The sequence below is a fragment of the Numida meleagris genome, chromosome 1, assembly GCF_002078875.1.
Source record: "Numida meleagris isolate 19003 breed g44 Domestic line chromosome 1, NumMel1.0, whole genome shotgun sequence".
NCBI classification, from domain to species: Eukaryota; Metazoa; Chordata; class Aves; order Galliformes; family Numididae; genus Numida; species Numida meleagris.
Window position 1 is genome coordinate 33443800 of NC_034409.1, and position 12110 is coordinate 33455909.

At 35.7% G+C, this 12110-nt stretch overlaps 1 protein-coding gene across 2 annotated transcripts in view; it reads left to right on the forward strand.

Annotated features, from left to right (window-relative positions):
* MON2 (MON2 homolog, regulator of endosome-to-Golgi trafficking) overlaps positions 1-12110 on the forward strand; it is a 102041-nt gene that overhangs the window by 64193 nt on the left and 25738 nt on the right. The window contains exons 30-35 of one of the 2 annotated variants that reach the window (XM_021385051.1): positions 162-222; positions 1472-1595; positions 2377-2584; positions 3417-3499; positions 5466-5608; positions 5691-6822. In XM_021385051.1, the coding sequence (XP_021240726.1) occupies positions 162-222; positions 1472-1595; positions 2377-2584; positions 3417-3499; positions 5466-5608; positions 5691-5705 (634 nt within the window). In that variant the 3' untranslated portion in view covers positions 5706-6822. Of the gene's footprint in view, positions 1-161; positions 223-1471; positions 1596-2376; positions 2585-3416; positions 3500-5465; positions 5609-5690; positions 6823-12110 lie in introns of those variants that run through there. The other variant, XM_021385050.1, reaches the window with a different exon arrangement.

Consider the following 12110-nt stretch of genomic DNA (forward strand, 5'->3'; position numbering starts at 1 on the left):
TCATCATTATTCATAAGATTTTATTCTAAAATGTTAATAATTTTTATATAACAGTACCAACTTGATGCATGTAATAACTTCAAATATAATGCATTTTCCCATACTTAGCTCCTTATGCATTTTGTGAATTTAGAAGTATAATGTATTTTCTTTATGTTTAGTGCACCTCCTGATAATCTCTCAATCCAAGAATTTCAGAAGAATGAGAGTATTGATGTTGAGGTAAGGAGACTATAGTAAATCTATAATATTGTCAAACACACAAGGTAGTGACATTCACAGGTGACATTTAGTTTTGAAATAATTTTTGGAAAAGTTACCCATTCCTTATTTTTCTGAGATGTTTTTTTCCATTTGAAAAGGAGACAAATTCAGAGGCTCAGGATTTGATTGCTTTGGGGTTTTGAGAAAGTTACGAAGCTTCATGCCAAAAACTTCTTGTCTTCTTGAGTTCAAACCAGTATCAAGTGGAAAAAACAGAATGTCTTTCTGCTTCTAATCCGTTATCTGATTCTTACTTATTATGTTATTGCCAAGCAATTACATAGGTAATTGTAAGCTAGAGGAAGCCGATGACTGAACCTAAAGTGAATGCTCTCTTTGTTGAGAGGTGGCATTCATTGTTGCAATCTAGATGTGTTCTCAGTACTAAAAAGCTTGTGCATAAATGGTGAAATGATGTTTTGTGCGTGTAATTGTAAGGGAAATCACGATTGGTTGGATAATGCCAAAGAAAAATGAGAGGAGATGATACTTGGAGTGAAGAGGGACTGATGCCATGGAGTAACCCCAGATAAAGAGATGTGTCAGACCAGGGATTAGGTGCACAGAGGAAAGGAAACTGCAGAGAAGCATGGCAATATCTGTGCGATTGGTCTCCTGTCGTCTCTACATCTGGGACGTTAAGATTTCTGGGCAAAAAAAGCAAGAGCAGTTCTATCTGCAGTGAGCAGAACTCTGAGATCTAATGCATCAATTTACAGAGATCTAAACCCGTTTTGTTCCTGAGTGGATGCACCAAGACCAAGGATAGAAAACATTTCAGTTTGTGTGTTGCCTTCAGCTTGTTTAGTTAGCTCACATGTTCTGTTTTGCTGATGTCACGCTGTAAGCATGTGATATATTTGTTAATGTGACAGTGAGAATATTGAATTCCTATTGTCAAACCTTCGCTTTTCAAAACTGTAAATTTGATTGGAAGAATATGCTTCAAATGTCAGTGGAAATCTGAGTGATAACTGCTTCAGAAACTCAGAAGTAAGGGGAAAAAATAACTTCATTAGTTTAAGTTTAATCTCTTACACACAATTCCACAATTTTTAGATGTATTTGCAAATTCTTAAAGTAGCATTGGAAGATTTTGTAAAGTTCCATTAGGCATGTCTCTTTGTTTAATGTTTCTTTTGTCTCCTACCAGAATTGCAATGTTAATCTTCAGAAAACCAATATAAATGTTTTTAATTCATTTTAGGTGGTGCAGCTTATTAGTACAGAGATACTGCCATATGCTAATTTTATTCCTAAGGAATTTGTTGGTCAAATAATGACTATGCTCAATAAAGGCTCGATACACTCTCAGTCATCTTCGTTTACAGGTATGGTAGCTGAATGGCAAAAGATACAGAAAAATATGTTTAAATCTGCTAGACAGTTACAAAAATGTTGACAGTACTTAATCTGATAAAGACCTGAAATTCCATTACATATATATTCACTTTAAACTGTATTGTCTCATGGAAGTTGCAATTTTTTTTATTACTACTATTTCCTTATTTTTTGGTCAGTATCATGTATAATATTGCATTTGTGTTTCTACAGTTTTTTTTTCTGAATGTTCTACATGGTTTGTTTTCCTTTATGCCAGTTGCAATAGTTGACAGTAATTTCAGGCAATTGTAAGGCAGACATGATACCCAGTACTTAAAAATTAAATGACCTTAGCATAACTGTATGTTGTAGCTAACCAGACATTAACAAAAAAACATTTCTATGTATTTTCTTTGGAAAGAAAAAGAATTTTAAATTGTACAGTAGCAAATATTAGTACTGGTGTTGTAGGACTGGGGTTGCCGCTGTCATTTTTTGGTTTTGGTTTTGTTATGTAATTTAACGTACTTTGTTATTAAAGGAGTGCTAAGTAGGTGACACGTTAGGGAATGTATTGAATATTCTTTTATTTTTGAACTGTTGTGAATACTGCACAGTCACCTTTCCGTAGAATGTGTTCTTAATATTTGTCCATATCACTGTTAATTTTTTTTTAATACTACAGGACTGATAACCTTTTTTGCAAAATATAAATAACTGATTCAAATGCAACGTCTGGCATACTGGCATGCACTGTGCTCAATTAAATATGATGCTTTACTTTGACAGAAGCAGAAATAGATATTCGGTTGAGAGAGGAGTTTTCTAAGGTGTGTTTTGAAACACTGCTCCAGTTTTCATTCAGTAACAAAGTCACAACTCCTCAAGAAGGCTACATCTCTAGAATGGCACTTTCTGTGCTCTTGAAAAGGTCACAGGATGTATTACATCGCTACATAGAAGATGAGAGGTTGAGTGGCAAATGTCCTCTTCCACGGTATGTACAATGCCCTTAGGAAATAAAGGGTATTAGCAGTACCTTTTGAGAAGAAGGCTGCATTCAAAATATGTCTGTTGTGTGTTAGCAGTGTTTGTGTGTATGGGTGTGTGTTAGGGATGTATGAAATTTAAATTTTGAGAAGTATATGATCAATGTTTCAAATATAAAAATATAACAAATTTGTGTTGACTAGAAAAAGCTTTAAAAAAAATGGTCACACTCAGTGCTGTTCCAGTGAAAATAGGAGTGTAATTCAGTAATAAATATTATCAGTTGTTGAAAGAATGTTTCTGATATCTCTAACATAATAGTTCCAAAATCTAATTTCCCTTTATTCCTAGCAGAGCTAGTTTCTAAACTCAGAGGTAGAGAGTCTTCTTGCAAATAACACAAAATATCTAAATAGCAATATTGTGAATCATTATTCAAGTAATTGTTCTTGAAACAGAAAATTGCCCTGGGAACAAGGAAATTCTTTCAAACAGGGACTGCCTTAGATTTCAGTTAACCTCAGCTGAAATGCTTTTGGAGTTTTTGATTGTGACTGATGAAACTGATTCCTTCCATTTTACGGCTAATCATGAATATTTGCAGATTGAGACACATATTCTGTCTCTGTCTCTAATATCAAACTGAAAGCCATCCTAGCTGGCAATAGCTATAATGGTGGAAAAGTTAAAGACAAATAATAACCTTGGTCTCTTAATGTCTTTTTTTTGGTAGGCAGCTGTTTCCATTACATTTTTTTTAATGTTATGTAAGTTTCACAGAAAATTTATAATCTTGAGACAAAAATGGGTAGCTGACTGTTTGCATTTTCCCTTTGTAGGCAACAAGTAACAGAAATCATATTTGTTTTAAAAGCTGTCAGTACTCTCATAGACTCACTTAAAAAAACTCAGCCTGAAAATGGTAAGTTATTGTTAAATAATGTAGTTCTAAGTGAGATAAAATTTTATCTGCCACAAAGATGTATTTATTCTTTCCTGTAGTGCTTTTCACACAAATTGGAAAGTGTAATCTGTAAGATTTGGTATTCTATGTATAGGTAGATGGCATATAGAAAAAACATTTTCCAGTATACCTAACAATATAAGGTTCTAAGATATGTTTACAAAATAGAGAACTTCATTTTCTGATGTCTTGTGTTAGATAGATCATGGTGTCTTTTAAAAACAAACAAAACTTCCATAAAATGTGAATAGAATTCTTAAGCAGAAGCGTATGTATAGCTGTTAGTTTTACTGTGTCTTCTTTCTTTTCTTTATAGCTTTTTTAGGTTGCTGTGGATCTCGTTCACGTAGGTGCACTCCCCAGTAAAAGGGGTGTTCAAATTAAATGGATGAGCAGGCTGTTAAACACTTAAACGTGAAGTCTTGCTTCCCCTGCCTTTCTGCTGTAGTACCTCCTGTCCCCATAATGAGAAACAAATGAGAAACATCTTTGCTCATTGATGCTGAATGGCGATGTGAATGTTTGACAGATGTATTTAAAGGGCTGACTGAAACAGGAGGCTGTGACTTCATTGATGTGAACGTGCCCTGTTCCTCCTGTAAGCTGCACCTACTGTATGCTCAGGGTTCCACCAGAAAACTTGGGAGATACTAAATTAACTTCTGACAAGTAGATAATATTTCTGTCTGTACTCAGGAGTTGTTTCCCTTTTTCTGTAGTTCCAGATATTCAATGTGTTATCAGATGCTCATTATTAGGCATGTTATTAGTATCATCATAATGCTTAATACTTTGTTAAACTAGCTGCGTTGTACTCTGCAACTCTGATGGAATTGCATATATATCACTTCCCTCTACTTTCCCTGCTTTTGATATTAAGAGGAAGGGAAAAAACCTTGTAAAGCCTGAAATAAGCTAGACTCTCCAGAAAAACATAGGTAGGTGGGTTTTCTGAAAGATGTGATCAGTGAGCAGGCAGGTGTGATGATGCTGCTGTTTCCTAGGAGCAAGAGGCTGAGGACAGAACTATGCCAGAGAACATAAAGCCTTCTTAGCATACCCTGAAGGCAGCTAAGGCATTACTTTGGTGGGGCTTTGTTTTAGAGGGGTAGAGTGGCGAGCTCAGCTGCACTGTTCCCCATAACCTTCTTAGTAAAGTGAGAGATCACCTGATCAGTGTGTGGCAGGGACTGCCAAAACTGCTGCGTACTTTCTTATGAAGAGGGCTACCAGACACATTAGAGAATCTCTTTGCTCCTACTTCTCCTATTTTATTTCTGTAATAAAATTATTAATATTTGAAATCAAGATTTTGTGCTCTCTTGAAATCAAAGTTAAAACAGATAAACAAGGAAGTGATACAATAAATAAGATTCATGTACAATGTTTATTTTCACTTGTGCTAACAAATGTTACCAGAGAGATATTTTGTGCCCTGGTCCAGAGTTTCTCCCTCTGCTTTTTATAGTTCTTGTAGTCTGGAATGATTTGAAACTAATAGATAGCCCCATTGCTCGTGTTTCCAGAAGTTACATGTGTGTCCAATTCTGCCTTCTATCAGTAGCTGAGAAAAGCTGACAGAAAAATGTATATGTGTTATAGACTTAACAGAAGTAGTGTCTTCAAACTGTCAGATGCTCTTCATCCAAGAAAACACAGTGAATGAATCGCATGTAGAAACACAAGCACGCAACACCATTTTGAGGATATGTCATCTGGCTTCCACCTGCTGCTTCCGAAGTGTGGCTCTTCTGCAAATCCTACGTCATATCTGAGGGCCCTGTAGAGAAGTCTTAGTGTATCAATAGCACTACGTACCTGTGTTTGGGCATGTGAATGTGTCCTTAACTTATTTATTTACTAAAATGCTGTAAGAATTTTGAACAGTACTAAGTGATCTAATCTGTTCTTTTCTTCATTGCAGTTGATGCTAACACATGGGCACAAGTTATTGCCTTGTACCCGACTTTAGTAGAATGTATCACCTGCTCCTCCTCGGAAGTGTGCTCTGCTCTGAAAGAGGCACTAGTTCCCTTTAAGGACTTCATGCATCCACCAGCATCCAAGGTACAGAACGGAGAGTCTTGACCCCATAAAACTTTTTTTTAATTTTTGAAGGAAAAAACTATCCAAAAATGTTTGTTCCCAGGTGAAGTTTCTCTGAGAAAATCTCTTGTGGCTAGTACTTGGCAACCAATGCTGACTGCCTTTTAATTGTACTAACAAGAGCTCAGTAATTCATGAATACAAGCTATATCTCAAAGGTTCCAGAGTGAGTAGCAGTGCAAACGTTTAATAATTTTAACTGAGTAGTTGGAATCATTTATAATCTAATGTACTTGCTACAGTATCTTGAAGTGGTGATTGAAAAGTGGGCTTATGTACAGCTTGTTGTGTATGTGTTAATGATGTAATTAAAAATATTTCAATTCAGTCAGATTTATTAGGCTGGTGTTTTGCACCCTTTTTTTGAAGTACAAACTGTACTAAAATTTTATGCAAGATGGTACTGTAACATTCCATATATCTGTAACCAGCCTTTGTAAACAAAGGGAACTGAAATACTTGTGTGTATAATAAATGGTACAGTTCTGTATAAAATAGTTGCATTTATTATTTAAATTCTTTTTAAAATATTGATAATGTTAAATGCTTGAAAAAGTATTTATTATAAGTTGTATGCTTGCATTTTTACTTACAGTTTGCCTTCTAAATTGCCAGATATGCTTGTCCATATCTGATCATGTTATGAGTTTTTTGCTTAATTGAATGTATCTTCTCTTTGGCCATTGGACATCTAAATGAAGAGGTCATATGACAAGATTGCAGCAAGCAGGCAGTAGCCTACTGATCTCAAACGTCAAAGTAGTTGACCTGGAATAGGTTTGAATATGCAGAAATCCACTGTAGCACTTCAACACTACCATACCTCACTTCATAATATATTTGTTTTGAAATGTTTGTTATACTCAACTCTATTCATTTTTGTAGTTGCAGCCTTGCTTTAAAAAGTATATACTTGAGGGTCGTTAGTCTTTTTTGACCTTACTTGCAGGTATCATAGTCTTTGAGTCATGACCCAAGAAAGGGGATTTCAAATATCTGAAATACTTGGCTGTAATACTTTGTTCAGTAATTTTAAGTGCTTTGTTTTGTAATGTCTTTTAAATCCAAATTGTTCTAACCTTTTAATTATAAACTCTCTGATATAAAACCATGAGAAGTGTATTTTTGAAGATAGCTACTTGTTTAGAAGTTCAGTAAAACTTTCATTAAGTAAATGTGATTTTTCTTTCAATTTAACATAGTACGCAATTGAAGCAAAACACTTTTACTAGTATTGTTTATAAAATTTGTGACAGCATTTAAACTCTTTTTGAAATAACGATTCACTAAATGTTTCACCTGTGTTCATATATTTAGCCTGGGATGTGAAAGCACAAAGGTCAAATGTTTTTAAGAAAAGAAGAAAAGGAAAAAAGAAAAAAAGGTGCCTTTCTATGTACTTCAGAACTTTCCTTTAGGCCTTGAAGTCTTTGTAGATATTAAAAATGATTATCATGGTATTAGATCTGCTCACTTTACACTTTGCTGACTGAAAGGATGTTAATTGGTACTTGTGAATAGAAGCAGAAATTGTAGGAGCTTCAAGTGAAGTTGCAAGGAACTGATTAGGGTTGTAAGTACCCTCTGTGAAAAATGTTTGCAACCCATCTTTGAATAGCTTGCTCCCATAAACTTGCAGTTTTGTGATCCTTTCAAAAGGGATATTTAGAGAGGGAAGCTTCAAGATCTTGCACATCTCTCTTTGACCAAAGTTGTGTGGAACTTAATCTTCAAATGTGAATAGTTTTTAAAGAACACGTTTTACATTAAGGAAACAAACGCCTTCCCTTCTATTAATAGATTTTTTTTTGTCAAAATAGCCTGTTTGGAGAAGTAGACCAGAGTCCCGGGTACAAATAATAAGATTATCCGTACTCTGAAAGTGAACACCTTGCAAATGCCCTACTACTTAGTGAAACATAAGACAAGGCCCATTAAGACCTCAAGAAAAGCAAGAGGTTGAGCAGAGAAAGGGTATTAATTTGGTTTAAAATCTGCTACCTTAACAAGAAATTCTGCAAAGAGGCATGCGGACCAAACTGTGGATGAGTTTGTTTATAATTAATTTCTATCTGCTTTTTCAGTGATAACACAGATTCATCCTGTCTAATTAAGCAAATCTTCAGCTTTATTTTAAAGAGGGTGTGTGTGTGTGTGTGTGTCTTACCTGACTTTACCATCCACAGATATTAATCTTCTAAAGGCTTTGAAATAAATTACCACTAAGGTTGCTTTCCTTCCTTTCCTCTTTATTATCAAATGAATAATATCGATGGTATTTGAGGCACATTTTGGACATGCAAGTGGAGGTTGGCCATACTCAAAATACTTTTTGTGTAAACAGTTTGAGAACTGAAAACCAAAGTACTTAGTTTAGAGGTTTTTTTAATTGACTATTTTTTTTCTGTGAATAAGAACTATTCTTTTTTCTGTGCCTTTTTCCAGCACTCAAATATTTCCTCCAACTTGAATTATCAGTTTCTTTTTTCTATTTTTACTTTTTGCTAAATATTCTTAGAGCTTCTTTCATGTAAACAGCATTCTTGAGTATTTAAATTTCATATTCTTCCATCTGTTCCGAGCAAGACAATCTTGTTCCTGAAAAAATTTAACATTACCTATTGAGTAAACCCTTGTCAAAGTTGTTCTTTTCAAGTCTATAGGGTTGCTTAGGCATGTGAAATAAAACAAATGGACATTTTCAGGACTGAGGTCTGCACTGTGTCAGTGAAGTCAGTTAGAAAAGGGGTTCAGCTCAGTGTATAGAAATATGTCAGCCGGAAGTTAGAAGATAAATATTAGCTGCCAAATGTAACCACATTATTCACTTTTTTTTTCTTCTTCTCCCTAACCTTAAAAAGAAATTTGGATTGGGAATCCAAAGAGAAAATGTGAGGGTCTTCCACAGTATTACAAGGCTCGTATCTAGATTGTTGATTACTTGAAAAAACTTTTGTCGCAATGTACACAAGGATTTAACATCATGTAGTAGCTCTGAGAAGAAGAAACAGATGGCAGGGAATTTCTTACGAAAAAGGTTATTCTTAGAAGCATCTTTGTGGACCTTTGTTAGACTCTCTCTTATACGTCCATGACTCTCTTGTACTGAGAGACCAGGACTGAACACAGTACTCCAGGTGTGGCCTCACCAGTGCTGAACAGAGAAAAGGATCACCTCTCTCAACCTGCTGGGAATGTAATGGCTAATGCAGCCCAGGATACTGCTGCCTTAGTGGAAAAGGTACATTCCTGCCTCATGCTCAACTTGATGTCCTTTTCTGCAGAGATGCTTTCCAGCTGGGTCACCTCCAGCACATACTGGTACCTGGGGCTGTTCCTCTCCAGGTACAGGACTTTGCAGTTCTCCTTATTAAACTTCCTGAGGTTGCTGTCAGCCCATTTCTTCTGCCTGTCCAGGTCTCCCTGAATGCTAGCTCAATCCTCAGGTGTCATTTTATTCCCAGTATGTTAGGACATATAAAGCCACATGGAATATATAGTCACTATTGGTTATAACAGTGAATCAGAGCATCTGTGATATTTCAACAGTTTATCATTGTTTTCTGCAGGGTGTTTTTTTTTTCCACCCAACAGACAGACTGAGTTGTTTCTTCCAAATGGCAAGCGTCCTCATAGCCAGCCTTGAACCTTTCATGCAAGATATTTTTAGTGAGGTCAGCGCCTTTCTTTTCCTCAGCATCTCTCTATACATGGCAAATACAAGTCCTAGTCAGCACTCTATCTACAAAGAATCATTTAGAAGTTCCAGATACTGCTGCTGATTAAAACAGAAGAAAACAAACATACCGTTTCCAAAGTGTCAGAAAGTTACAAATAACATAGCTATGATGTGGGTTTTGTATAAATTGGAATCCAAGATAGTGGACAGACATGGGTTACATCTATACAAGTACACATTTAGTTTTCATCAGCGAGGTATTAATCAACAGAATATTTCTATTCCCACAGAAAAGCAAAATATTACAAAGTAGTAAACTGCAGAGGTTAAAAAATATCCTCTTAAAACACAGCCTGATAATAACTTCCAGTAACATTTTGTGTTTTAAAAATGCGACAATGTATTTTATTTAGTGTCTTTAGAAGCGGTGAGTGTAATTCACATTTCATTGAATTTATTGGAAGTTCTACTTTTTGACTTCACAAAGGGGGGAAAAACATGATCAGCACTGACAATCTCAAAAGACACCAGTCTACAATGTCTAATTCTTTGGATTTTCTTCTGTTGTATCCCCAGACTCCAGTAACTTGGAGTATGTCCATAATTCTTGGAATTTCAGATTACATAATAACAACACTAGGATAATGGATTTTTATTGAAGAATGGTCAGGTATACTAGTACTCTTTCTTCACCCCTGGGTTTTCTGCCCCTCTTTTTCTGACAGTACTTTCCTGGTGTGCACTTTTCTTCAGTGTAAATTTTGGGAGCAAGGACACCTGTTTGTCTACACAGTATTTTGCTTATCAGGGCAAGTGCAACTCCAACAAAAATGACTAATAGTTCATGTAAAACATAAATTTCATTTCGGGAGTAAATAATCTTCAAGTTTCACAAGTATGTTTCATAAAAAATGTGTTTTGCTATGCTAATACAAGCATATTACAGTGGTGTTACTGCCTTTGTGTATGCTGGAAAGTAGATCAGACACAGCTACTCATTCTTTCTAAATAAATACAGTAGAACTCAACATTTACTTGTTTCTTACAGCCTTCAGGTTTTATTCAGTGGAAACACAGAGATAATGATGTAGGCAGGTTGTACAAAAAACTCTCTTCAGATTTCGAATTACACAGAATTATTTTACAATTAAAAAAAAAAAGTGAAATTGCATGAAAAGCAGTATTACAAGTATGCTAGAAAACAGGATTATACTGAACATCTCAACTGGGGAAATTGTCTCCCGAACAACAAGATGCAGTTCATAAAGGTGAATGTAAGATTCTGCACTCAAGCAGCAGTAAGTTTTCTCCATTTTATTTTGCCACCTTTATTGAGTAGGAGACTGATGGTTTCCCATGTTTTGATGATTTTCCTTAGGAAATTGCTCCCGTGTAAAAATGGCTGTCATTAACACTATCAAAACTAGTTCTGAAAACATGTTTTACAGCAGTGTCTGTTAATTAAAGGAATCTCATTTGTCAACACTATAATCCTGTTTTCACCAGAAGGATGTTCCCAGCGGGAAAGATGTGTTAAATACAGCTACCATCTTATTTTTGATCAAAAATACTGCAAAGTTGAAACATACTCAAAGGCCCCAGCTTACGCCTGTCAGTTTAATATTGTTAAGAAGGTACGTTGGTTTGTTTTTTTGTTTTGGTTTACTTTTAGTTTTTCAGGAGGTGTTGCCCAGAGATAAGAAAGAAAGAAAATCCCTTCTAAGTCAGATGCCTTCTTAGCATAATGTTCAGTGTTTTATTTTTGAAGACCCTGGTCTTTAAGCTGGAATTATAATTATTGCTCTCTGTGTACAGAATATCTGCCTTAGGCTTGGCATGAGCTAAGTGACTTGGCCATGGCCAGTAATATTTCCAAAGCTGATACCTTCAAGATTGCTGAAGCTGGTGAGGGTGACAGACTGCTGGGAAACCTGGCATTGCCTTCTCTGTTGTTTTTACTATTAGCTCTTTCTTGGAATGTTAAAGTTGTCAAGGAATTGCTTAAGTTTCTGGCTTCCTTGCCAGAGGACTCTCCCTTCGTCCCCCCATCACATCAGGTCATATCAGAGAAGGGATTGAGAGACCCCACAAAAAAAAAAAAAATAGCAGTCAAAACTGGATTGCCACCAGTAGAAGACCTTTAAAATGTACAGACGGAAGCCTGGTTTTGATCAACCTCTTTCATGAGGAAGCATGGAAAGTGACAGGAATATTATGCACATAGTACTACTCATATGTACATGTACAAAGAACCGCTTTCTGGAGTACATCAGAACTATTACTTGCAGATATGCTTATTAAACATGCCTCCTGGTTTGGCACTGTAGCATGATATGGCACTGCCTTACCTCTAAAATGATCCCTCGACTCTGCGCACAGTACTGCCCTAGAACAAATGAGGAAAGATGTTTACATTTCTTTTAGAAAAGTCTTATTTAAATATTTTCTTATAAAATATGAAATCAATAACCTGTGTTAAAGCTGTATGCACTTTAATCTCTTAAATTTTTAAGCAGTTGTTTGCTGCCAAAGCCTTAGAGAGAATGAAGTGAACTGATGAAGTAGTATGCAGCCCTGCCTTGTGAGAGAGTGAGAAGCAAGTTTTTGAAGAGCCAAACCACGGTCTGATTGCAGTAGCTTCTTGCAGTTCACTTTATCCACATGAAGTCAAACAATTGGTTCAAAGTTGGAGACAGATTAGGAGCTGAAAGAGAAAGCAGCTTGCTTTTTCCTCTTCCATGCATAAGACAGATCTGTGAGGGTAAAATGTACTTTGTCTAAAAG